The 26,453-nt window shown below is 35.8% G+C and overlaps 1 protein-coding gene across 1 annotated transcript; it reads right to left on the bottom strand.

Moving 5' to 3' along the window:
- Positions 1-4,204: 4,204 nt before the first annotated feature.
- RBM11 (RNA binding motif protein 11) lies at positions 4,205-14,744 on the bottom strand. The gene is made up of 5 exons (XM_036444368.2): positions 14,575-14,744; positions 10,549-10,711; positions 7,792-7,864; positions 6,571-6,667; positions 4,205-4,664 (listed from the first exon to the last, which is right to left on the bottom strand). Exons 1-5 carry the CDS (start codon positions 14,668-14,670, stop codon positions 4,377-4,379), a joined length of 717 nt encoding a protein of 238 aa, XP_036300261.1. The 5' UTR covers positions 14,671-14,744; the 3' UTR covers positions 4,205-4,376.
- Positions 14,745-26,453: the final 11,709 nt, after the last annotated feature.

The following is a 26,453-nucleotide window of genomic DNA, read 5'->3' as shown; positions in this document are numbered from 1 at the left end:
GTTCTCCCTTCTTGGGATGGAAACCAGCCACTTAGCCCTCAGGAAATTGAATTTTAGTTTAATCCTGGCTAGCCAAAGTGGCAGGGAATCCTTATTTCAGCTAGATTCTCATCAGACTGGATGCTTGCTTTTTTGTTGTTTTTTCCCCCCCAGAATATTCTGCTCCTTGCTAACAGTTGACAATTTACTTTCCTTAGAGGTTCACTTATCTAATCACTTAAAATATTTTATGACAGGAGATAGATTTCTTATGCTATTTTAAAGTGTGTCATATTACTTGAGACTCTCTCAACTTAAATTTTAGTTGACTTTTAAAGTTTTGACTGCTATCAACTATAAATAAGTTCCTTAAATCTTCCCACTTTATTTGCCATATTTTGATTACACTTTTCATTTTCCTACCTCTAAGTCTAAACTGTTAATTTTGCTGAAAAATAACCTCTTTATTCCTAATGCTTCAAAATACAACAGATTATTCTAAATTCAATTTTAAAACAATAATCTTCATTGAAATTACTGTGTCACTTAGGTGGAAATGGGATCAAATTCACTTGAGCCCCTTGCTGTTTGCACTATTTATTTGTTTCAAACTCCTCTTCCAATGGTTTGGGGAAATAATATTTGTCAGTGGGAGTGTCATTCCCTTCATTATGATTGTATCCTCTTCAGAGCTGCATAATAGAGGAAACATAATTGTTGTTTTGGTATAAAAAAATCTTAATATAAGCATTTAGAAACTTAAAAGTGCTTATGTTGTATGAAAATCTAAAGATTTTACTTCCTCATATGCTAAGAAAGTACTCCAGGCCCATGAAAGAAACTCAGAATTGCTAATGTTGTATGAAAATCTAGATTTTATGTTCTCATAACTTAGGAAAGTACTTCATGACCCAATCAATATGTAAAATTGAATCTGACACAATTCTAAAAGAAAATACGCTTTTCTTAATATTGCATTGTGAAATGCGTTTATACTCATAATAAAATTTCCAGAAACCATAAAAAGGACTGATAGATTTGAAAACATATTAACTGTCTGCAAATTAAATCTTCTGGAAAGAAAATGAAAAAATAAAATTGAAAATATAAAACATGTATATTTCCTTTTTATTGATTTCAGAGAGGAAGGGCAAAGGAGAGAGAGATAGAAGCATCAATGATGGGAGAGAACCATTGATCATCTGCCTCCTGCATGAACCAGGATTATGCCTGCAACCCAGGCATTTGTTCTGACTGGGAATTGAACTGTGACCTCTTGGTTCATAGGTTGATGTTCAACCACTAAGCTATGCCAGCTGGGCTAAAACATATGTAAAAGAGTTAATTTTCTTAAGATAGAAATGATTTTAATTAGTAAACAACTTCCTTTTAATTATGACTTATTGAGACCAATTTTATCTTCTCTTCCTTCAAAAATATGATTAAAAAAGAGTAAGAATTTTTTTTTTTAATAGTAAGTATTAAGCCACAGAAAATGTAAAAAGAGATAATAAATTTTAGACATTCTGGGAGGAATTGACCTCCAGGCCAATTGTCTGTGAGGATCAGTTGAGTCTATGATGGGAGAACTTCTGTGCTGTAGACACCCTTATAAGGCCTATTCAGGTTTTCTGATTCTTCCTGATTGATTTAGAAAGATTGTATTTCTCCTAGGAATTTGTTCATTTTGCCCAGGTTGTCCAGTTTGTTGGCCTATAGTTGTTCACAGGATTTGCCTACAATCCTCTGTATTTCTGAGGTATCCATTGCTATGGGACTGTTTTCATGTATGATTTTATTTATTTGGGTCCTCTCTCTTTGTTTCTTGATGAGTCTGGCTAAGGGACCATCAATGTTGTTTATATTTTCAAAGAACCAGCTCTTGAATTTATTCTTTGTACTGTTTTGTTTTTTTAATTTTTAAAAAAAAATTTTGTTTTGTTTTTTGTAACTGTGTCATTTATTTCTGCTCTGACCTTTATTATTTCCTTTATTTCCTCTGGGCTTTTTCTTTGTTGTTAGCTTTCTAATTCATTTAGTGTCAGGGTTAAATAGTTTATTAATAACTTTTCTTGTTTCTTGAGGTAGGCCTTAGTCCTATGTACTATGTAATTTTTATCTTTACCTTTTTCTTCTTTTCCCTCTTCTTAAAGAATATCTTTCAGCATTTCATACAATACTGGTTTGGCAGCGATGAACTCCTTTAGATTTTTCTTATCTGTGAAGCTCTTTATCTCACCTTCAATTCTAAATGATAGCTTTGCTGGGTAGAGTAATCTTGGTTGTAGATTCTTGTGTTAATCACTTTGAATATTTCTTGCCACTCTCTTCTAGCCTGCATAGTTTCTGTTGAGAAAACAGCTGACTGTTATATGGGTATTTCCCTGTAGGTAACTGTTTTTATCTTGTTGCTTTTAATATTCTGTCTTTTGCTCTTGGCATTTTAATTATGATGTGGCTTGGTGGGGCCTCTTTGAATTCCTTTTGTTTGGGGTTCTCTGTGCTTCCTGGATTTATAAGTCTACTTCTTTCACCGATAGGTTAAGTTTTCTGTCATTATTTCTTCAAATAGGTTTTCAATATTTTGTTCTCTCTCTTCTTCTGGCACCCCCATAATTCTGATGGCACGCTTGAAGTTGTCCCAGAGGCTTCTCACACTATCTTTATATTTTTGGATTATTTTTCCTCTTTGCTTTTTCAGGTGGGTGTTTTTTGCTTCTTTGTATTTAAAATCTTTGACTTGATTCTTGGGATCCTCTGGTCTGCTGTTGGATCTCTGTATATTATTATTTATTTCAGTCAATGTATGCTTAATTTCTAGTTGGTCCTTTTTCATATCCTTGAAGGTATCACTAAATTTATCAGCAGTTTCTAGAAGATTCTTGAGTAACCTTATAACTTTGTTTTTGAACTCTATATCCTGTAGTTTTCTTTCCTCCATTTCTTTCATTTGTGACCTGTTTCTTTGTTTACATATTTTGGCTGCTCCCCTGTATTAATTGCATGGTTTTATGTGCTAGGTGTCCTATAGAGCCCAGTGGCTCAGCCTCCCTAATTTCCTGAGGTGGACACTCCTGGTGCACCCCTTTGTGGGCTATGTGCACAGTCTTGTTGTAGTTAAGCCTTGATTGTTTTTGGTATCACTGGGAAAAATTGACCTCTAGGCCAATTGGCTGTGAGGATCAGTTGTGTCTATGATGGGAGAACTTCTGTGCTGGAGATACTCTTTTGAGGCAAGACTTGCTTCAGTGGGGCTTTGGTGCTAAGTTTTCCCCCTAAGTGTGTCTCATGGATCTGAAGTTTTAGTCTGGATGGACTCTCTCTGACCACTGGGTAAACTGGCTCTTGGTTATCCAAGGATAGAGGCCACCCAGCAGGAGCTACAGAGAGATCTGCAAATTCCTCTTCTTTGTTTGGGTTTTGGAAGTGCCCAGATGAAGCTATTCAACATGAAAAAAAACTATCCAAGCATGGCTTTTCCTACTGAATTGGGTGGGGACCTCCCAATGATTTAGTAGCTTTAATAAATAAGTATTTTCATTGTTGAAGTTTATGGTGAGCAAAAAAAAGTGAACAAAAATGTCCAAATAAACCACTGATTTTACTATTAAATAAATAAGCCAGAAATAGGAAACTTGATTGGAAAATAAATATTAAATAACATACATTAATGTGATAGTCTATTTATTGTTATCAAGATTTGCTTGTTAAATATACCCTCTCAAATCCAGTTGGTAAAATAATTTATGATAAATTCATACATAACCAACTAATTTTCATGAAATATAGTAAGATGAGGCAGATGTTCACATTTCTATACAGCAGTATAAAAGGAAATAATGCTAAAAATAGCTCCATAATAATTTTTCCTTAGATATCACTACCATATATCCTCATTTTATGAAATACAGTAAACCATAAGACTGAGAAATATCATATTGACAAAAAAAATGAGATTAGCAAAGGAAACTAAAGCTTGTTTATTCCATTTTTGTTAGGAACAACATGTAACTCTTAAATATTTGTACTAGTTTCACTCAGAAAATCTACCATTCCATATAAGCAACACTCTAGGAAAGCATGGTGCCTTACCCATAAGTGGATTTTGATTGACAGTTTATGAAATATCAGTATCACTATTAAAATATGTCACTCAAAAGTATATTTCTTGTTGACAATGTGTCAACAAGACCATTACCAAAGCAAGAAGTTGTATATTATTTAAAAGTCTTTATAATTAAAAACAAAATTTTAATAGCAAATCAGATGCCATATTATTATATATTTCTAAGAACATAAGAAAGCCATAACATTTGTCACTTGGTAGAATACAGGCTTCATTTTTTTCCTTTTAAAAGCATCAAGACCAGTATAGATAAATTCATTTGAAGCTAATATTAATATCTTTTCTTCTTCTTACACTTTTGGAACTTTTTGCTATATTCACTTTCTTTAATGTTTTCTGTGCTACTATCACTATCGCTAGTTTGTTTTTGCCTCTTTCGTTTATTAATTTTGTAAAGGTCAAGGTCATGTGGTTGTTGGTGAGTCCATTCATAAGAGCTGGGTCCAGCCTCTAGATTTGGAACATGGTTTAGTGAAGGAGGCACAGCTGTGCTCTTAGGAAGGGGTGCTGTCATCTCACAGTAAGGAAGCTGCAGCATTGGATTACATGCATGCCACTGCTGTGGATAAAAACAAACATTCATTTATCAATAATGACCAAAATGTTAAAAAAGCTTACAGTTAGTTATACAAATAACTACCAGAAAAATCAAACTGTGTATTAGTATCAGAAAGGCCATGATTTTGCAACGTAGAGATGTGGTAGTTTCCTTAAATAGTTAACAAAGATTCAAGTAGTATACAGCTTACTACTATATAGCCTAGTGCTGACCTATAGAAATAAAATGCAAGCTACATATGTAGTTTTAAATCTTCAAGGAGGCACAATAAAATATATAAAAAACAAACAGTGCAATATATAATGCATTTTATTTATCTCAAAATATCCAAAATATTGTCATTTCAACATGTAATCAATAGAAAATTATGAGATATTCTACTTTCTTTTTTCATACTAAGTCTTCAAAATCAGGTATACATTTTATACTTACAGTATATCTCAATTCTGATAAATTTTCATAGAAAATATTTTATCTAAATTTAGGCTACATTAAATGTACAGTTGAGAAAGTAGATTCCCATATCAAAGTTCTTTCAACTAAAAGTTATACAGTAACTGAATTAATAATATTTTAAATTTTATACTGGTTACAGCATAAATAACATGGTGATACAGGTTTTTGGCCTCACATGTGGTTAATATCCACCATATTGTATAGCACAGTTGTCAATAGTTATGATATACACTTCTTTCTTTTTTTTGAAGTAACTTTTAACTCAAATTTCTAACTATTCAAAGTACACTAAAGATTAATAGAGATAACATGAGAGTAAGTATATATGCATGTTTTTCTCAGATCTACCAAAGATTAAAAATGCTGGGAAAAAGATATTGACAGTTTCAGATGAGAACTGGTGTTTACTAGTATCTCACTATAGCTAAGAAAAGTTTTTTCCTCAAAAATTAAATTATCAATTTTTCTTTTTTGCAAAAATAAAAACAGCTGTTTTAAAATCTGAAGCTCACATGTATGCTGGATATTTGCAAAAACCCTACCCTGTCAATCAGAATAACTGTGTTATAGTCCCACATCTGTCACTAACAAGTACAATCTGGGGTTTGTCGATCAATATTCTTTGACCTCAATTTTATTATGTATACAATGATGAGCTGGAAAAACAAACAATTTCCTCCTAAGTTTCCCTTTAATAATAAATATCATACTTAATATTTCTAAGCCAAAACCATATTTTGAGAGTCTTTGGAAATAATGTATTTATTACATTGAGGATCTTGTCTCGAGTTAAAACAAATTATTTTTAAATTACTCCAAGTCCCAAAGCAACATGTTTGTGATTAATGTATACATTATGTAAAAACAATTCACTAAATAAAATAATTCAATTATAAAAAATATATTTCAAAACAGCCATTTAAGCCCTAGTTGGTTTAGCTCAGTGGACAGAGCTTCAGTATGCAGACCAAAGAAGCCTGAGTTTGATTTTGATCAAGGGTACCTTGATTGCAGGGTCCTCCCCAGCCTGGTTGGGCTCATGTGGGAGGCAACCAATCTCTGTGTTTCTCTACCATGGATGTTTCTCTCTGTCTTTCCCTCTCTCTTCTACCTTCCCTGAAAATCAATGTAAAAATATCCTCAGGTGAGAATTAACAAACAAAACAAAAATGTCATTTAAATGACAACTCTACTCAAATTTTACTTGGACCAGAGTGCATCATCACTCCCATTCACTCTTTGACAGACATGCTGGCTGTCTGCTGATGTAGGTACTGTTCTGGACTTAAGATGACTGTATTAGAGCCCTCTGCCATTGGGGGAAAGTGTTCTAGGAAGCTGCTGACTTTGTCCCACGGTTAGATTTGAGCACTGTAAGCTCCAAATAGTTTTCATATTCTTCACAGTTTGCATCACATTATATATTGAACCAAAGGCATGTGAAACTTACCATCTTCTGAAAGAAAAAATATTCTCGAGGTAAAGCTGCATTATTAGTTGGAAAGAACTGCATGGGAAAGAAAGAACTGCCCATGGCTTCTTCATTTCTTTGGAAAGGCAAAAAAAAAAAAAGTTAAAATTCCTACCCTCAAATGTCCTTTTTTCTTAAAAATAAAAACCACAGGTCTTAATAAGAGAGAGAGAGAGAGAGAGAGAGAGAGAGAGAGAGAGAGAGAGAGAGAGAGAGAAAAAGAAGAAGAGAGTTCCTTTAAGAGAATGTGGTTAAGAGTAGTAATTAACTGTAAACATACATACACAAATTATCAATTAGATACAGCAGTACCTTAAGTCATATTAATATCTACATATTGAAATCTCAATATTTAGAGTCTCATTTGGCTTTTTGATAAGAAAATAGTAAGCAATTCATTTAATAAAGAAAAAGAACATTTAGATATGAAGACAGCAGAGCAAGTCATTAATAATTACTAAGGTTAAATTCAATATTTTACAGATAATGAAGTCGAAAAAAGGTAGATATTTTTCTCAATTTACTTTTGAATGTGTATTCACTGTTTATATAAATATGCTCTTTCCTAAATGTATGTACTATTATTAACATAAACACATAATTGCTGATTTCTTCTACATATTCATATAGTAATAAAAATTGCTAATTTAAAAATGTGGTGTGTAAAGCTTCATTTAAAAGTATACTATTTTCTTCTATGGACATGTTAAAAAAATGGTAATGTTTTCAAAACTGGCTAGATCTGTAGCTAGTCTTCATTAGTCTACTTGCTCCAGCGTATTGTACAATTTTAATGTTAATATTACTAATCTTTGGGATGGAGAATATACTTTGGGGAAGAGTGCAATTAACACAGGCAAGTAGAGGCAGTCAGATGAATTGGTGTATGTCCCAATTGTAAACTGCCACCAAAGGCTAACTGATCTATCACAATGATGCCTTCCATGCTTAGATGATTTTACAGCTATGAAAAGAACATAATAAACTGTAACGAATATATAGATATAACTCTCTACCACATACTGTTAAAAACAATATGACTGAGGTTAAATTAAAATATTTTGTCACTTTTCCTGGTTTCAGCAAAAATGAATTCCTTAATTTTATTGTATGCCTAAATGGTAAGGTTTACAATAATCCAAAACTTTTCCTGTCATAGAACGTATTTTCTTTACCTTTATGAAAAAATATTTTAATTACCTGTAGCTGTGTGAATTGATCTTAACACAGCTCTCAAAACTTTGATTAGCTGGTTCAGAAGAACGAGAACTCCCTTTAAAAGAAATAGAATAACATGGTGATTACTTCATTGTATATATATATATTTTTTTTGAGTTCTAACATAAAACCATAAAAACTCTCCAAACCAAAAAGGTCATAGTATTAAGTAAAATTCTATACTCATATAAGATACATGAATATGTTATTGGTCTCTCAAGTAATATTTATAGATAATTTATATTATTATAAATGACTAAATTATAATCAGGCTTTGTCCAACGCAATGGCTCTATAATAAAATTATATTGACATGGGACCACATAGGATACATGATGTTTTGTACTATACACCTGTAAACTAAAAATAGCAACTCATCAGTGTTATTTGCCTCCCATGTATAAGGCATGAGTTCTTTAAACTTCACTGACAAAGCCAATGCAACTTTACACAGGATGCTAAGCAGCTATGTAGGGATGTGTGAGGACATAATGTCCTGGACCATCCCACCAGCTTTTATAAAAGCTGGTAGAATAGGACAGTATTGAGAGCATGATGCAGCCAATTTTCTTTGCAAAGAAATTAATATTGTAGAATGAAATGCAAAGAGAAGCACTTTTCCTTTGCAACAAGGCATTGTTTTTTTTTTTAATTCTTATTTGATTTTGTATAGAAAGAGAAATAAAAATAGACAAGGGATCCTATATAATAAAGAGGTAATATGCAAATTGACCCTCACACCCTCACAAGATGGCTGCCTACAATAGGCTGGCGGGGGGTTAATGAGGGATGACCAAACGACTGAACAGCAGGCTGTGTGGAGTGACCAGGATGGCAAGGGAGGGCAGTTGGGGGTAAGCAGGCTGGCAAGGGAGGGCAGTAAGGGGTGACCAGGCTGGCAGGGGAGGGCAGTTAGGGGCAATAAGGCTGGCAGGGGAGTGGTTAGGGGGTGATCAGGCTGGCAGGCAGAAACAGTTAGAGATAATCAGGCAGGCAGGAAGGTGAGTGGTTGGGACCCAGCAGCCCTGGATTGTAAGAAGGATGTCCCAGATTGGAGTTGGGTGCAGGCTGGGTTGAGGGACATGCTTCCCCCACCATGAACGAATTTCATGCACCGGGCCTCTAGTATATTAATAAGGCTGAAACATTTAGGGGAGAGAACCAACATTAAGCATTGCAAGCATTACCTCAATCAGTCTATTCAAACATAAAAGGCCTAGAGTATTAGTAGTGTCCTCAGGATATCTAATAAAAGATCAGTTCTTGGCATGTGTATAGGAGAAGGCACTTGAGGCCATTCATGTCAGGAAGCTTTCTTCCACCACTATGAAGGGTCACTCTGGAGCTGGTTTTGGTCAGTTGCTCTTAAAGGGGCTTAGATCCAGGGCAATATACATAGTATGATTCCTTCCCTAAGTCCAAGGAGAAGAAGGACTGTTGCCTACCATATCTTCCAAATAGTAAGTATTTTGTATCACATATTAGAGGCCAGGTGCATGAAATTCATTCACTGGCCTGGGGGGGAGGGAGGAGGGAGTGGGTGTCTCTCAGCCCAGCCTGCACCCTCTCCAATCTGGGATCCCTCTGGGACATCCCACTCACAACCCAGGACTGCTGGCTCCTAACCACTTGCTTGCCTGCCTGATTGATCCTAACCACTCCTGCCTGCCAGCCTGATCACCCCCTAACTGCTCCCCCTGCTGGCCTGATTAACACCTAACTGCTCCCCTGCCGGCCCGATTGACCCCAACTGCCCTCCCCAGCTGGCCTGATTGCCCCTAATTGCCCTCCCCTGTCAGCCTGATCTCACCCCCAAGTGCCCTCCCTAGCTGGCCTGAAGCCCCCCAACTTCTCTCCCTTGCCTGCCTGGTCACTCCCAACTGCCCTCCCCTGCCGGCCTGATCACCACTAACTGCTCTCCCCTGCAGGCCTGATATTGCCCCCAACTGTCTTCCTCTGCAGCCAATTTGGTTCTGATTGTTTGGTTTCTATGCCAGTCAGTGTCAAAAGCTCTGCCTCCTAGACAGCCATTGGTTCCTCACAGTTGACTCAGATTTGGTTCTGACTGATCAGTTTCTATGCCAGTCAGTGTCTCTGGGCCTATTAATGGGGCCTGATCAGAAAGGTAGGGCTGATCAGCAACCCTGGGGGAGGCCTGGAGAGAAATGGAGGTGCAGCTGCTGACCAAGCCGGGAAAGAAAGAGGCAAGTGCTAATCAACAGCTGTGACATAAGCTACAGATCAGACCCTGCTTCTCTCTTCAGGCCTCTATTCAGGCCTGATTAACAGCCCCCTCAGCAGTCAGTGCTAGGTCTCCATGGCAACCCAGTGCTGACTGCAGGACTGACTTCTGGATGGCCAAGCCTCCCAGTTGTTGCAGATGTGATGGATCCAGGGTTTTTATGACAAAAGGATGAGCAAATATTTTTGCTAAATAAAAGATAGAATTGTGTGTCTACATGTCATTTAAATTTGCTTAATTTATAATAGCCAATAGCAATTATCATAGATATTTGCTGGCTGATACTAAAATAGAACATTGAAATTTTTAATACAGAAGAGATACAATAGGGTTGGCAATAATAATTAGTAGTAATTATATACTGTTATGAATTAGATAAGTGTTCTGAGGAAATTTAATTTAGACTATGGGAAAACTTTTTTGGTCTTTGCTTTATAGAAAACAAAATGCTCACACCTCTGAAATCACCAACAATAATAAAATTCAGATAGACCTACCAAATCGATACTGCACATTAATTGGTCTTCCATATAAACGAATTCCATTCAGCAAAGCTATGGCATATGACACTGATTCTGGGTGTTTAAAGCAGACGAATCCAAAGGACTTCGGCTTTCCTTCTCTGTCTTTGCATATAGTCACTTTGGTTAATGGCCCAGCCTATAAAAAACTTAAAAATTATTTTCTCATAAATCTAAAGTGTTTTTTTTTTGTTTGTTTTTACAAATAACTCAAGTACATTTAACTTTAGATTTTAAAAATATGTTAGCAGGAACAGCTTTATGTAGTTCTGCTAATAATAGATTTTCCTAACAATTAATATTATACTTCACTCTTTCTTGGTACTTTCTGGCTCATCAAGAAACATTCACAGTAATAAGAATAGAAAATTCTAGGTAATGGGAAATTCTAGGTAATAGGTCCAAATTTTAAAAGGAATACTTTATTACCCTTCAGTTAGGCTTAACAAAACAATTTAGAGAGCATTTACTATGTATCTTTATACATAGTAACAGTGTATAACTAAAAAATGAAATGACAAACCAATGTTGGTTGAGTTATGACAAAAAATAAAACCGGAAAAAATTTATCACAGCCTAATTTTTTTTTTTTCTGTAAAGAGTGTTTTCATCAAGAAATGTTTTAAGCCGAAATCGGTTTGGCTCAGTGGTAGATCGTCGGTCTGCGGACTGAAAGGTCCCAGGTTCGATTCCGGTCAAGGTCAAGGGCACGTACATCGGTTGCGGGCACATCCCCGGTAGGGGGTGTGGAGGCAGCTGGTCGATGTTTCTCTCTCATTGACATTTCTATCTCTCTATCTCTCTCCCTTCCTCTCTGTAAAATATCAATAAAATATATTTAAAAAAAAAGAAATGTTTTAATATATAGGTCCATTATTTATAATTAGTGAAAAATCAGAAAGGCTCTACATACAATTGGAGAATATTATTCTGTGATGTATTATTTAAAATAAAATATCATATATGGACATATTCAATATGTAATATTGAACTTGTAATTAGAAATATGGAGTAAAAAAGTGGAGTCAAATATTATAAAACAAATAATTTTGTTAATTATATTAGTAACTAAGAAAAAGTTTGCATCACCACAGTAATGATCAGAGGAAGCAAAGACACAAACAACTAAGATTTGATAGTGAATGGATCAAACTTTTAAATTGTACCATAAATTAAAACTGATTGCTTTTCTCTGTAAAGATGAATAACTATATTAAGAAACTGCTTTTAATCTGAAGAAGAATGTTAATTATCATCTTTCAAATGCTGCTGTATTTTAGGATTCAGTCTTCTTTTCATTCTCTGCTGTCTCATGAACTAGCTCATCCTTCCTTCTGGCTTCAAGGATCACTTCATCAACAAAACTATTTTTTCCTACTCATATTTTCTTCTTTTGTGCCTCTTTCTAAGAGACAGTCTCCTGGGGACTTCCGTGTGACTGTACTTCCAACTCAACATTTTTGAAACTTAGTTCATTATCTTTCAACTGGAAATCTATATTCCATTCCTTAGTTTATAGTACAATGATATTAAACCTTACTTTCTAACTTTAAAGGATCATCAGAAATTTGAAAGACACTAGTAAAAGGATAAATGCATAGTAATAAAAACAATTTTTAATCAATACTTTTCTACCACTGTTATTAAATGTATGAAATCACAAAGGGACAGAATATCTTAAATTTTATAAATTAAAAAATATGCCAAAGCACGTTTAAAGATAAAATTCAACAAGAGATGTGCTTGTAGCAACAATCACATGAGCTTAGTCTTTTTATCAAAATAAAATACATAAATAGTATTGTAGTTGTCAAGATTTGTTAGGTTGTCTGGATTGAAGCTTTTCTAAAAGATACCTCACTTTAAAAATATATATATATTTTATTGATTTTTTTACTGAGAGGGAGAGGGACAGAGAGCTAGAAACATGGAAGAGAGAGAAACATTGACCAGCTGCCTCCTGCACACCCCCTACTGGGAATGTGCCTGCAACCAATGTACATGCCCTTAACCGGAATTGAACCTGGGACCTCTCAGTCCACAGACCGAAGCTCTTCCACGGAGCCAAACCAGTTTCGGCAAGATACCTCACTTTTAGCAACTTCTCCTAGAACAGTGATTTTCAATCTTTTTCTTCTCTTGACACACATAAACTAATTACTAAAATTGTGCACACACCAAAAAAGATGTTATCTTTTTTACCAATCTGAAAAAAAAATTGTTATAATTTTGATTCATTCACACCAGATGGTTGTTGTTGTGTTGACTGTTGTCATTTTTTTATTTGGCAGTCTAAGGGGAAAGAAGTCAGTGCCCCTGACTAGTCAGGCACTGCATGTTTTAAAATTCTTGTGTCAGAGGTGGAAAACTGCTGTACAAAATAGAAAAGGACAAAGGTAAAAGAAAAACATATATTTGGTTGCCTTATCATTAGAAAATATGAATATTTTGTTTAGGTAAACATCATTAAAAAATGAGATTATAGATCCAGTCCTTACTGAGTAGAAATAACATATGTGCATGGGGACCTTCATGCCTTATTCCCCCCACCCTCACCTTGTTTTTGGAGGCTCAACATAAAAAACCTTCTGGAGAAAACGAATGATTAAGTTTTGTCTCCCTTCCTTTCCCCTCTCTTCCTCTCTCCCTCCCTTCCTTTCCTCTCCCTTATGTTTTTTGGAGTGACAAGTTTTAATATTTGAGGGGGTGGGGGATAACTAAAGGAAAAAGACAAGTATTAGAGCAGATCTTAAAAAGCAAGTTTTAAAAGACGGCAAGTTATTGGAAGGATAAGCTTAAAAGCCTCCTACTTAATATTTTTCAAAAAGTTTTATGTCCAGGACAGGATACTGTATTCCTGGAAGGGACTATCTCTATCAAATTGTATCTATATTGTATAACTAACAGAGGGGAACTTTAGTTCAGAGACAAAGGGCCTTTCAAAAATAAAGAACCCTTTTCATGGCTGCTACTCATACTTATTCATGGAAATTTAGGTTTTGCTATTGTCTCAATAGGAACTTGTCCTTATTCTGATAGGGGGAACTCACTCTTTCCTAATTTCTCTTGATGTAGGTATTAGCAGTGCTATTAGCAGTCCTGGCAGCAGCACACAGCAGGTGCCAGGCTCGGCTCTATTTTGCCTGGATTCAGTTATTTAATCTTCACACGTCATATTGGAGATACTACTGTGCCCGCGCAACATTTCAGGAAATCCAGGCACTGATACTCAGTTACTTGCCCAAGGTCACAGTGCTGATATCAGAACTCACAGTTAAAAACAAACACAAAACGTCGCTATACTCTGTATCCTGCTCTTCTGGAGATTATCCTAAATCATGGCAATTAATTTTGTTTTCCCTTTTTAAAAGGCCAAGGTCTACCTCTTAAGTTGAATGCTGAGCACCTTGCTCAGTGTTTGCCACGTAACTCTGGGTCATTATACAATGAAGTGAATGTCTGAGTGAGAATCTCTCTTTAGCAAGGGAGACCTGGTGTAAGACTGGGAACAGGTGTTCACAGGAGACAAGGCTCAATCCTGGAGTCGCCAGGTCCGGGATATTCCAGGTCTTCCTGGAATGAGATAAAAGGAACTGAGCAGGGAGTTAATTGGTCACAGTCATGGTTTAGCTGAGCAGATCACTCCAAATCTCCTTTAGCAGCCAGGCTGCACTGTAAAGGGCCTGAGGATAAAGCAGCGGATGGGGAAGCATTTACAAAGCTCACATCGCGGGCTGTAGGGCATGAGGATGCTCATTTCATCACCTGAGGGCGGTTCCTCTGAGCACGGGGCAGGCCCCCATCCTCCGCGGAGCCCTCACCCCGGCGGGGCCGTCACTGCCTGGGGGCGGGGGGCGCCCCCAGTGTCCCCTCACTACCCCGCCGCTCACCGGGGGACGCGAGGGGCGGAACCCTCCCCGAGGCCAGGCACGCCCCGCCCCCGCGGCTGCGCTTCCGGCCTCGCGGCCCCGCCCCCCGCCGCCCCTTCCCCACCGGCGGTACCTGAAGGAACAGCTCGTAAAGGATTTCTTCCCGCACTCGGGCCTCCAAATTCCCCACAAACACCGTCCTGTCCGCCTCCTCCTGAGCAGGGAACATCCCTCCGGTCTCGGCGGAGGACGAAGGAGGAGATGCCACGCGCGCCCGGGCGAGGGTGGGGCACGACTAGAGCGCCGCGCGGGGGCGGGGCCAGGCTGCGGAGCCACGCCCTTTCTGCCCTGAGGGACCGCCCCCGCGCCAACCCCGCCCGGGATTGGCTGGGACTTGGGGGGCGGGGAGAGTAGGGTTAGTGTGAAAGGGGCTTTGCCTGGTTGCTTGTGGAGTACCTGCATTATTTCTGGGTGCAACATTATTCACTGATTCTGGATTTATTCAACCAGCATTTTATATAAAGTTTCTATAGAGATTACTTTATACTATCAGGCTAATGAGGGGGAAATCAGTTTCCAAAGAGTAAATGAATCATTAGGATTTTAAAATTATGTTCTTTATAAAATTCTTTTTTGAAAGAATGAATGCATGGATGTGGCTACAATAGAATACTAAAACTAAATTTTATTCACCTAGATAGCATTAACTGGAAAAGTCTGAAAATGACAGCAGAGGTTTTAGGTGGACACCAGAAGGCATTTGAACTTGAGAAAACAGCCTATACCGAGGAATATTAGAAAGTGTATATAGCAAGTTTTGTGACTGAAGCCAGAATTGTTGAGGATGGCTGCTGGGCACTGTAACAGGATACAAAAATATGTACCTTGTATTAGGACTGTACTTCATATTATTGTGTCCCAGGGTGAAGAATTGATTCCTTTGGGACAGCATGAATGGACCTGGAAAATATTATGCTAAGTGAAATAAGCCAATCTGAGAAAGAATTATCATATTATTTCACTTATTTTGAAATCTAATGAACAAAATAGTTGATCAATAAAATAAGGCCTGAAGCATGAAGGTATGAAACAGACTGACATACCTTGATGTGGGGTTGGGGAAATGAGAAGAGATAAATCAAAGAACTTATATGCATAGCCCATGGACACTGGCAATAGGGTGGAGAAGAACTAGGTGTGTGTGAGGGGGTGGGGCTGGGAGGACAGGGGTAAAGGAGGGTAAGTGAGAGACATCTGTAATACTATCAACAATAAAAAAATATACATATAAAACACAAATAGGAATATTTTAAAATATTCAACTCATTTGTCAGGTAGATAATCAAGAAGAATAAGTTAGGCCTTCAAAAATTATTCCATTCTATTTATTAAGTACCTACTTCATGTAAGCAGTTAGGTATGGTATATGGACTATAGAACACATCTTCAGCATGCTTCCCTTAAATCTTTTTCCAGGATTATTTGATATCAGTAGTGCATAAAGAAGTAGTCTCCAAACAGTTTTATATAGTAACTAGAGGCCCTGTGCATGGATTTGTGCACTGATGGGGTCTCTCAGCCTGACCTGTGGGGATCGGGTGGAAAGTGGCTTTCTGACATCCCCCGAGGGGTTCCAGATTGTGATAGCGTGCAGGCCAGGCCGAGGGACCGGGCCTCCAACATCCCCTATGGGTCTGGGGTGTGGGTGAAGCAGATTTGGGGCCAACAGTGTCCCAGCAGCAACCTAACGCATGGCCAAATCTGTTAGGACTCAGGCTCCCTCCTCTACTGGTTGGAGTGTCTGCCCCCTGGTCGTCATTGTGCATTATAACTACCATGCAAATAAACAGTCAATGGTTGCTTATGCTTTTATATATTTAGGTTTTGCAAATGTATATCTTATAAGCTGATAAGATATACTATCTTATGTATATTTTAAAAGTAATATGAATGTATTTTTTAATGAATGAAATAAATATAAATGGGGAAATAAAGAATTGACTCCTACTTGAGGAGGAATTTTAAAAATCTTAAAAATAATAAAGTTAATTTAAAGAGAGGGGGAAGAAAACAGAATCTCAGTACGTTGGTAAAGCAATTATCTGTTAACTTGTCTTTCTTTCTAAAGATACCATATGTATGTGCATGTAGAAACCTGAAATCATGGTGTTAGTATCATTTAAGTAATCAGGATGCCATTTGGCCTTTAGGTAGGCATGGAGAGAATTCACTTGGATTTAACGAGGCATGCTTTTGCTTGGTTGGTAGACCAAAAAAAATAAAAACTAGTAATAATCTCTTCAAATGAAAAGGGACATATTTTTGGAACCCTGATTTCTAATTGAAGGCTGACATTACTTAATTTTACGATATTAGATAAGTAAATTTACCTTTTGGAATTCAAGTTTTATTTCTTAAATTGAATGGACTAATATAATTAATTCATTTATTAGGTATTTTCTGAGAGCTTGTTTTGTGCCAGGCACTGCCTTTAATCCTTGGGAAATACAAATAAGTATAAAGATCTGCCTTCCTGAACTCGCATAATGCGAGACACTGACTTAAATACAAAGTAGTGTGCCAGCAACTTTACTAATCACCTTCAGTTGATATATCATAATGTAAATCCTGTCTGCATCTGTTCTTTCTTTCCTCTGTCATCAACATTATTACAGTAAGGTAGAAATGGGTGAAGGAAACTATCATGTTGTAAGTGAATAATAAATATATGTTGATCAAATGAATACATACTTGCAAGTTTTTATTCTGACTACAACTATAGATTTAAAAAATATATATATTTTATTGATTTTTTTTACAGAGAGGAAGAGAGAGGGATAGAGAGTTAGAAACATCGATGAAAGAGAATCATCGATCAGCTGCCTCCCGCACACCCCCTACTGGGGATGTACCCGCAACCAAGGTACATGCCCTTGACTGGAATTGAACCTGGGACCTTTCAGTCCGCAGGCCGATGCTCTATCCAGTGAGCCAAACCTGTTTCAGCACACCTATGGATTTTTAAAAATTCATTTACATTATAAGTTTTATCCAAACAAACATATTTCCTTATTTACTCCCTTCAGGCACTGTTTATCTGGAAGATGTATCTTCAGGTTTTATTGTAATCTGGAAAATAATGTGCAAGATTCATATTACCCTGTCACATCAAAAGCACAAAGCAAAAGGATAATTTATGTTAAATAGTAAAAACATATCTTTTAATTTGAGTATACTCTGGTTAAGAAAAATCTCTTTGAACATGTACGACAATTATATATTTTGTCTTCTCAAATTTTGAAATGATGTTGTCTATTTATATATTGATTAGGAAAATGCAGCTGCTACAGCTCAATAATATGAAAGGACCGGGTTATTTGGTGGTCTTCAGTCAAATGTTAATGGACACAGACAACAAAGTGGTTAGAGCCAGAGGGAGGGGTGGGTGAGGCCTGACTGGAGAGGGACAAAGTGGGGTCGGGGGATAGGGAACATCTGTAATAATACAAAAATGTTAGTGGTGACACCCTTTTAAAAATGAAGTCTCACAAAATAATGATGAGGCTTCATCCGCAGTTATATTTTTCTTGATTTTTAAATGAATAACCCATTCTGTTTGTGAATCCAATGAAACACATCCCCAGACTGCAGACTCGTTTCTATTGATCAATGATATATTTAAACACTTCTTTTTTTAAAGTATCTTTGGAAATGTATAGACTTAAATTTCAAAAAGACAAGTTTAATTTTGAACTTGTAATGCATGTATTTAGAACAATTCTTTATTTTACTTGCTTACTGAAGTCCATTGCTGGAAGGAAAATAAGAGAAAAATTAAGTAACTGTATGAAAATAAAACCTATAATAATTTTAAAATATGTTTGCTATACTAAAAACAAAAATATACATATATTTTACATTTTCAAATTATGGATCTAGAGAGACAGGCTAGCATTTTAACTTAAAATAGCCACTGAATTTGGGTTACATAATGACAAGCATGAAAAAGCCATATTTTATACTTGACAGTTTTATGGATTTGAATTTCATTATTGATTTTATGGTGTATAAAGACAACTTAGTTTATAATCAAAATTAGCATAAAACCACAACTTTTTCTGACTCTTTCCATTTCTAGCATTTGTTAACATCACATTTGCTCTAGGTTTTCAATAGATATGTTTTCCTAACCACTTCTGAAACCCTGAGGTTAAGAGGAATAAAGAAAGATATAATTAGGTTTTTCTTTCCCTTAAATCCAACTTGTATAGTTGAATGTTTGTGAGTTATTACAAAGTCTTTGACTTAAAAGTCTTTCTCACAGCCACAAGCTAATTGGGTAGAAACAATCTACCTCACCTTTTCAACAAACAGGGTGGAGCAAAGGTCAGGGATCTTTTACATTAAAACCTACTAGACTGTAACAGTCATACCAAAGAGAAACCTCACTGACTCTCACAATTTCTTCTTTGGTGAATCTAAGTGCTTCTTTTATCAGATTCCAAATGAGAGTGTACATATTTCTCTGTTTGATGTGCTGGGCAAGATCTGGTAAGAACTTGATAATTTGTATTATTTTTAAAAATTGTGTATAAAATCAGTATGGTCTGTATTGTGGGATATAGACTGTGGACATGATATGAAAAATATACTATGATTATGGATACAAATGATATCAAACAGATTACTATGAAGAACACACACACATATATATACATATATATATATATACATATATATATATATATATAGTGTGTGTCTTGGTAAAATATGTTTCATTTTTCCTTTCCAGGTAATAGTAACTAGAAAACATTTTATAAAAAGACATAAATAGAGAACAAATAGAAATGTTCAAGAGAAATCAGAATAACTAAATTTTTACATAGGTATATTGTCAATTGCAAAGCAAACAAAGTAAATATACTACAATTTTCCTTTAAAAAAAATGCATCCTATTATGCTAAAGTAAAACCCAAACTGATATGTGGTAATAAAACAAAACTTTCTTCTTCTGGTATGCTAGTTTATGGTAATACAGTTTACTATTTTTAATAATATTACTTATTACTTCATGGCAATAAAGTAGAACTACTTGTTCCACTTTATGATAATAAGAAAAGTAACAAATTTAAAATTCATGATGAATAGTTTTTTTGTTGGGATTTACAAAAGAAGACTTTTTTTCTTTGTTTTGATTCCTTTAAAATTCTTTACTGCATACTTGAATCTCTTTAAAAATATAACCTAAAAGTTCAAGTTATTTTTTGTATCTCTTTATCTTGAAATTAGATATTTCAGCTAATTATAGATTCTGGAAATGGTTGCTTTTTATTCTGTGGGGGAGGGGGAAACTTTCCTCTACCCTCAGAGTTCTTTCAGCTGATCTGCTAATGACATGGGCATGAGTCAGATTGACAAGAGAACAAATCAAATTTAATACATGCATATGCATGCGAACCTTCTTGTGCACATGAGAGATTCAAAGACCAAAAGGGAGAGCAGTATATATGACATTCAAGCTAAGGATGAGGTAAGGCACCTGGAGGGAGGAAAGCTGTTTACAAGATGAGAAGAGCAGCTCTTTAGCAATTGGAAGATAGATTTTTTTTTTTTAAAGGATATCTCTAGATAATCTCTTATTATGGGCAAGGACCCTGATTAGAATTTCTCTAAATAGTTAAGGGGAGGGGAAAGAAGTTTCCATTAAGTCATTAGTATCTTGGTTGTGTTTAGCTCAAGCAATTTGAATACCACAGAATCACATCTGTCTACACTTCCAAAATTCAAATACAGAACTTTAAGTGGTACTAATATGGAAGTTATCGTTTATATTTTACTCATTTGGAAGTTTCTTGATAGTATTTTATGTTTCTATAATGTATAATAGTAGCACCTTTACTTGAAAGTCAGAGAAATATGAAGTCTTAGGCTCCTAAGCTTTGTGTCATATCAAGATTTATATCATTTTAATATCACAGTTTGTATATTAAATTTATATGGTTGACTTTCTGAGATTATTATGTTTTTTTTTACTGGCTAAGCAGTTGTCTATATTTTCAATTGGAAAAACTCAGATATAATTACACATATGTTTCTGACTATTGACTGAAATAGAATAGTAGATCTTTTAGTTATTAACAGTAAATAGGAAATAAGGAAATTAAAGATTTCAGTGATTCTCAAAATCATTCTTAACCTATGGAAACTCTTATGCTTCCTAGCATTTTCTTTTTCTTTTTATTGTTAACATTATTATAGATGTTCGCCATTTCCCAGCCCCACTTCACCCTGCCTTCACCACACTGTTGTCTGTGTCTTGGGCATTGCACTAAATTATATGTTCTTTAGCAAATTCCATCATCTTCTTTTATCCAGTTTGCCTTTAAAAAAACAAAAAAATATTTTAAAAAACAGATTAGTCAAATGTTTTTTTTTTTAATTTTATTTATTTAATAGGTTAAAAGGGGAGTAAAGTTGTAGTTAAACAAACTATACATATAAATATGTATGAATATACATCCAAATTGTATGCATAAGTATATATATTCTTAGTATAGTTTCTGATTCATACATATTTTAGGCCTTGAGAGGCATTCAGTCTTTTGCATCTATTCAACTCTGCCATCATAGTATGAAAACAGCCATAGACAATTTGTAAAGAAATGACTGTGGCTGGGTTCTAAAAAAAAATGTTTATGGATGCTGAAATTTGAATTTATTATAATTTTACATGCTATAAAATATTATTTTAATTTTTTATAATTATCTGAAAATGTAAATACCAATCTTAGCTTGCCATCCAGATTTGTCCCACAGGCTTAGTTAGCCAACTCTTGGGTTTCAGTAAGCTGGAAGAGATGTTAAAAATAGACTAATTCATTCTCATTTCACTATTGGAGAAAGCGAAATTCAGAAAAATAGAGTCATTTTTTTTAAGATGGTAGAACTTACAATATGTGATAATGGAAATCTAGAATCTTATCTAAAATGCAGATTCTCATCTATTGGTGGGAGTGGAACCCAATATTTTGGAATTCTAATACAAGGTATCGGAACCACACTTTTAGTGGTGGTTAGAGTTTAGAAATTTGTAGAACGTTACTTCGTAGGCTGTTTGTAGGGCAATGATCTTTTTAAAACTTGTGGAATTCTGAGCCCATTGTTTCAACAAATTATTATTTTTCTCTAAAATGTATAAAAATATCTTTGATGTGGCTAGTAATTTATTCCAGTTGATTTACTTAAATCAGATGCCACAAACAATATTAATTCATTAATTTTAAAAATGAATTGATTTACTGTACATTGATTCTTGAAAATTTGGAAAATGTGAAAGAACATGGGATTGAAGTACTAGTGGCTTGTTATCCCAAGCCAAATTGTTTAACCTCTCTGAACCTCAGTTTTTTTACTTGTAAATGGAAGTAAAAGTATAGTACTCTTTTTCTGTCTTGTGAAGCTCCAAGGAGATAACATAATGTGTGATTTGGTTAATTATAAAACAGTATAAATTAGGATAGAATAACCCACTATATTTTCTCCCATGTCCACGTTCTCTGTTATTCTCTCAATATTCAGGTGTAAGGCTTAGCCATTATGTGGCCTGTATCAGGACCACCTGTATCAGGACCTCCTGGATTATGCAATTAAAAATGCAGAGGTAGCTATCAAACTAGAAACTCTGGGGATGGCCCCAAGAAGCTACATTTTCATTGGCTTTTCCAGTCATTTTACACTTATTTTTAAACCCATATTTAGGAATTCCCGCTCTAAAGACTTATTTTGCTTGCATAGTCAGCTTCATTTCAACAGCTTTCCGAACATTTTGCCCAGCTAAAGTAGTTACTGATTGAATATCTTGATTTCTTAGGACATATTAAATAATTATATATATTCTCAATGCACTTTGATCGCTTCAGAACTAGAACAAGATATTTTTACATCATCTAATTTTGTGTGCTGCCACTAGCTTTCAGAGATTTTAAAGTTCTACCTACAGTTTTGCATCTTAACAGGCTTTATGGCCATACAAACCTCTGCCTTTGTAGCATCAGTCAGTCAATTGCTTGTACCTGGAATTCTGCTGGCCCCAAAAGGTTTTCATGTTTACTACACATGAATAAACAACCGAACTAGTGAACTTCTAATAGTCTCATTTATGTTGTTCAACTGTTTATATAATGACATGTGCCATAAATATGTCCATGCTTTTCAGATCACACCCAGAAATGTCCCCTTGCTTCTAATTGTGTGACCTTGGGCAGGTTGTTTGATCTCATAAAACTTCACTTGCTTCATATATTAAATGAGGGAAAGGGTAGCAAACATAAAGCAGTGCAGTGCCTCACATGGAATGATTGCTAATGATCAATGCCATTATTATTGTTGATTGATAGTTACTGCTGTTAGCAAATACATTTTGTTTACAGAAATGAGGCCAGAGAAGGAAAGAGGTTTTCATGTGGCTTCTGAGATGAGTGTGGGTTTGGAGAGGACTACTGAGGAAGAAGTGTTAAATCTTTCCAGAATGTGAGAGGATTAGTAGCTTTTTAATAGCTGAATTTTGAGGCCTCTCTGTTATTGATTTGGTCAACGCTGAAAGTTGCAAAACAGGCTAACATGTTTCTGAAGGTTACCAACTTTAAGATTTGGTTTGAAATCGAAGAAAGAATAACATGAGTTATTTGAAAAAACCAAGGCTTAGAGATGAGAAGAAAAAGAGAAATTGTCAAGTCATAAGAGATGTTTGAGAGAAGCTAGAGACTCTTAAGCCATAGCTACCTATGTCCAGCCCACTGCCCACACATTGGAACTCTGTTTGATCTCCCCGTCCTCCTCTTCACAGACATTCTTACTATCATGGAAAAATATTTCAGGGACACAGCTGAACGACCTAGAGTGATTGTTCCTAACATCACCATATAACTTTTATATTTTTAACAGTTTACTGCCAAAACCTCAGAAGATTTTTAGAATTCTCTCGGTGTATCTCTGTGATGAAATATTGCTAGAGTTGTGGCAGAATGCACGGGAGAACGATCAGCCAAGACTCCGAGGAAGGACAGTTTAACCTTTATTTCACAGATCTGCTACTCCAGGAATTCCAGATCCAAAGCCCGAACTGAAATAGTGGGGAGGCTCTGACCTACTCAGTCAGTCAGAGCGGGGAAGTAAGACTACAGTTTTAACCAAATACTGGACTAGGTTGCAAGCCTCCCCATCCACATTTTCCTTTTCAGAGTCATTATCTTTCTACATACTTGTTAATGAATTACAATATTTGGTCCCTCTTACTGAGTTTCTAATCATAATACAGTTACTCAGTCTAATTCCCACACTCTCAATTTTTTAGTTTTCAAACAGTATTTAAAAAAACTAATACTTTTCTTCTTGTTTTAGATCTTTTCATTTTTTTGCTAATATCTTATTCTTGTTACTATCATTTTTAACTACCTGTAGTCTTTGTAAAAATTTTTTGTCATTATAAAACTAAAAAATAAATAATTTATAACTAGAACATCCAGAAAATATTAAAATACAAAAACAAAAATAGAGAAAAATATAAAACGTCTTCATTAATATCATCATCATTACAAATAATAAAGTAATTGTTTTATTTCCTACCAGTCCCATTACAATAAATATGTGTGTATGTGTACCAATATGTATCTGTGTATATAGTATCCTATATAATAAAAGGGTAATATATAAATTTACTGAATGGTGGCACGACCTGTCACTATGATGCTCACTTTCCACCAGGGGGCAGATGTTCAATGCAGGAGCTGCCCCCTGGTGAGTGGCACAGGGGGAGTGCCACTCAGCCAGAAGCCCGGCTGAAGGCTGGCGAGCCCAGTGGTGGTTGGGGGAGCCTCTCCCATCTCCACTACAGTGCTAGGTGTGACCAACTGATGGCGTAGGCCCACTCGCCATCCTCCAAGGGCTCCCAGACTGCAAAAGGGCACAGGTTCCCTTCACCACCACCCCCACAGTGCACAATGTCATGTACCAAGCTTCTAGTACTGTATAAATATCATACACTATTGATAAAATTATAACTGTGCATATATGGACTATTAATTGCTGCATATACTCCCTATCTATAGATACACCATAATTTATTTTTCTAGTTTCTCATTGCCATATATTTAGTTGATTTCTAAATGTGCACTATTAAAAATTTTGTGATACATAGTGTTGATGGTCAATGTATATAATGGTAAAATGAGATGGTAATGTTGTTTAATTAATCTTTATTTGACTTTTAAGAAGGTTAAGTACCTTTTAATTAGTTTATGAGCAATATTTTATTTTGTAAAATTATGTCATTCACTTTGTGTTCATTTGGGGTATTTGTTTTCATTCAAAGTATCCTATATAATAAAGAGAGAATATGCTTATTGACTCTCAAGCCATCGCAAAGATGGCTGCACCCGCAGCCTATACGGAGGGAATATGCTAATTGACTGTCCTGCCCTCAAAGATGGCAGTGCCCACAGCCACAAGGTGGCGGTGTCCAGTCCCCTCAGCCCAGCGGGGGTGGCAGTCATGTGGTAAGGCCGGGCTCCACGCTCCTGCCTCCAGAGTCCCTCAGTCCCCTCAGCTCCACAGGTTTCCAGGGCAGGCCCAGGTGCAGACAAACCTCAAATGGTGGCTGCCCAGATGCCCAGGCCACCCAAGGCTCAGGTAACGAGGGCTGGCTGAGGCTTGCGTTGCTGACAGTGGCAGCAGCAGAGGTATGATGGGGGGTCACCTTCCTCTGATAACCAAGTTGCTTCCTGCCCCTGAGGGCTCCCAGACTGTGAGAGAGGGCAGGCCGGGCTGAGGGACTGCCCTCCCCTCCAGTGCATGAATTATCATCCACTGGGCCTCTAGCCTTATTCATAAACATATTAATTCCTTTCCAACCTTTTATTGAAAATATTTCAGAGGGAAGGTTGGTGAGAAGAGATTCACCAAAGCACTTGTATGCATGTGTACATAACACATGGAAGTTGATAATACTGTGGTGAAGGTGTGGGGTATGGGGCAGGTGTGGGCTAAAAGGGGGATAAAAAGGGGACAACTGTAATACTTTCAACAATAAAGATTTTTTAAAAATTTAACAAACATCTTGATGTGTTTCCTCTGCTAATCTCACTTTGAAAACTACTGTAGCAGCATATCCATCACAGAACATTTTAACCTGCAAAAAAGTACACTGGGAGAAAAGAAAAAATACTATTTCCCCAGTTTATTTATTTTTGTCATTTGGCTAATTATAGTGTTTATTACATAAACTTTAAATTAATGTGCTGTGAAATCTATTGTTCTCATGCTTTATAATTCCCCCCTTTATTTTTTGGCTAAAACATTTTTTAATGTGAGATCATGTCCATATTAACTCTATGCTTTTTCTAATTCATATAATTTTACTTTTATGTGAAAATTTAAATATAACAATAATCAATTAATTATCCTAGCCATTGTTTATTTAAAAATTCATTACCATTTACTACTTTGAATTGCCAATGTTATCATGAATAATAAATGTATTGCTGGGTGTTCTCATTCTGTTTCATTAATTTGTCAATTGATTCAGTTTCACAGGCCTCTTTTTAATTCATTTGTAATATTAATATAATATTAATCATGCCCTTTAGTGATTTTTAAAATATCATTCATTTTTTTATTGGGCATTTCTCCCTTTTGCAGCAATCTGGAGACATTATTTTAGAATTGAATTACACAAATAAATTAATTTTGCTAGAATTGAATTTGTGGTATTAATGCTTCCATTCTGGATCATGATATATCTCCATGCTTATTCAAATATTTTATGTTCCTGGGTAAAGTCTTCAGCTTTATAGTTTTCTCTTATGGATACTGTATATTTACTTTTTCCCTTTGGACTTTTCTTCTTTTCTCTTCTACTTTTCCTCTTCCCCCTCTTCATCTTTCTTATCCCTTTCCTCTTCATCCATTCTTTCCTCCTCCTCCTTCTCCTTCTCCACTTCCTCCTTCTCAACCCTC

This window comes from Pipistrellus kuhlii, unplaced genomic scaffold, assembly GCF_014108245.1.
Source record: "Pipistrellus kuhlii isolate mPipKuh1 unplaced genomic scaffold, mPipKuh1.p scaffold_m20_p_2, whole genome shotgun sequence".
Taxonomy (NCBI): Eukaryota; Metazoa; Chordata; class Mammalia; order Chiroptera; family Vespertilionidae; genus Pipistrellus; species Pipistrellus kuhlii.
The sequence above is the reverse complement of the archived record's forward strand: the minus strand, read 5'-3'. Positions and strand labels throughout refer to the sequence as shown.

Coding starts and splice junctions, on each gene's coding strand:
- RBM11 (XM_036444368.2), bottom strand. CDS start 14,670: ATGTTCCCTGCTCAGGAGGAGGCGGACAGGACGGTGTTTGTGGGGAAT. Junction 10,712..14,574: donor TTTACGAGCTGTTCCTTCAG/GTACCGCCGGTG, acceptor AGTTTTTTATAG/GCTGGGCCATTAACCAAAGT. Junction 7,865..10,548: donor TAATGTGCAGTATCGATTTG/GTAGGTCTATCT, acceptor TTTCTTTTAAAG/GGAGTTCTCGTTCTTCTGAA.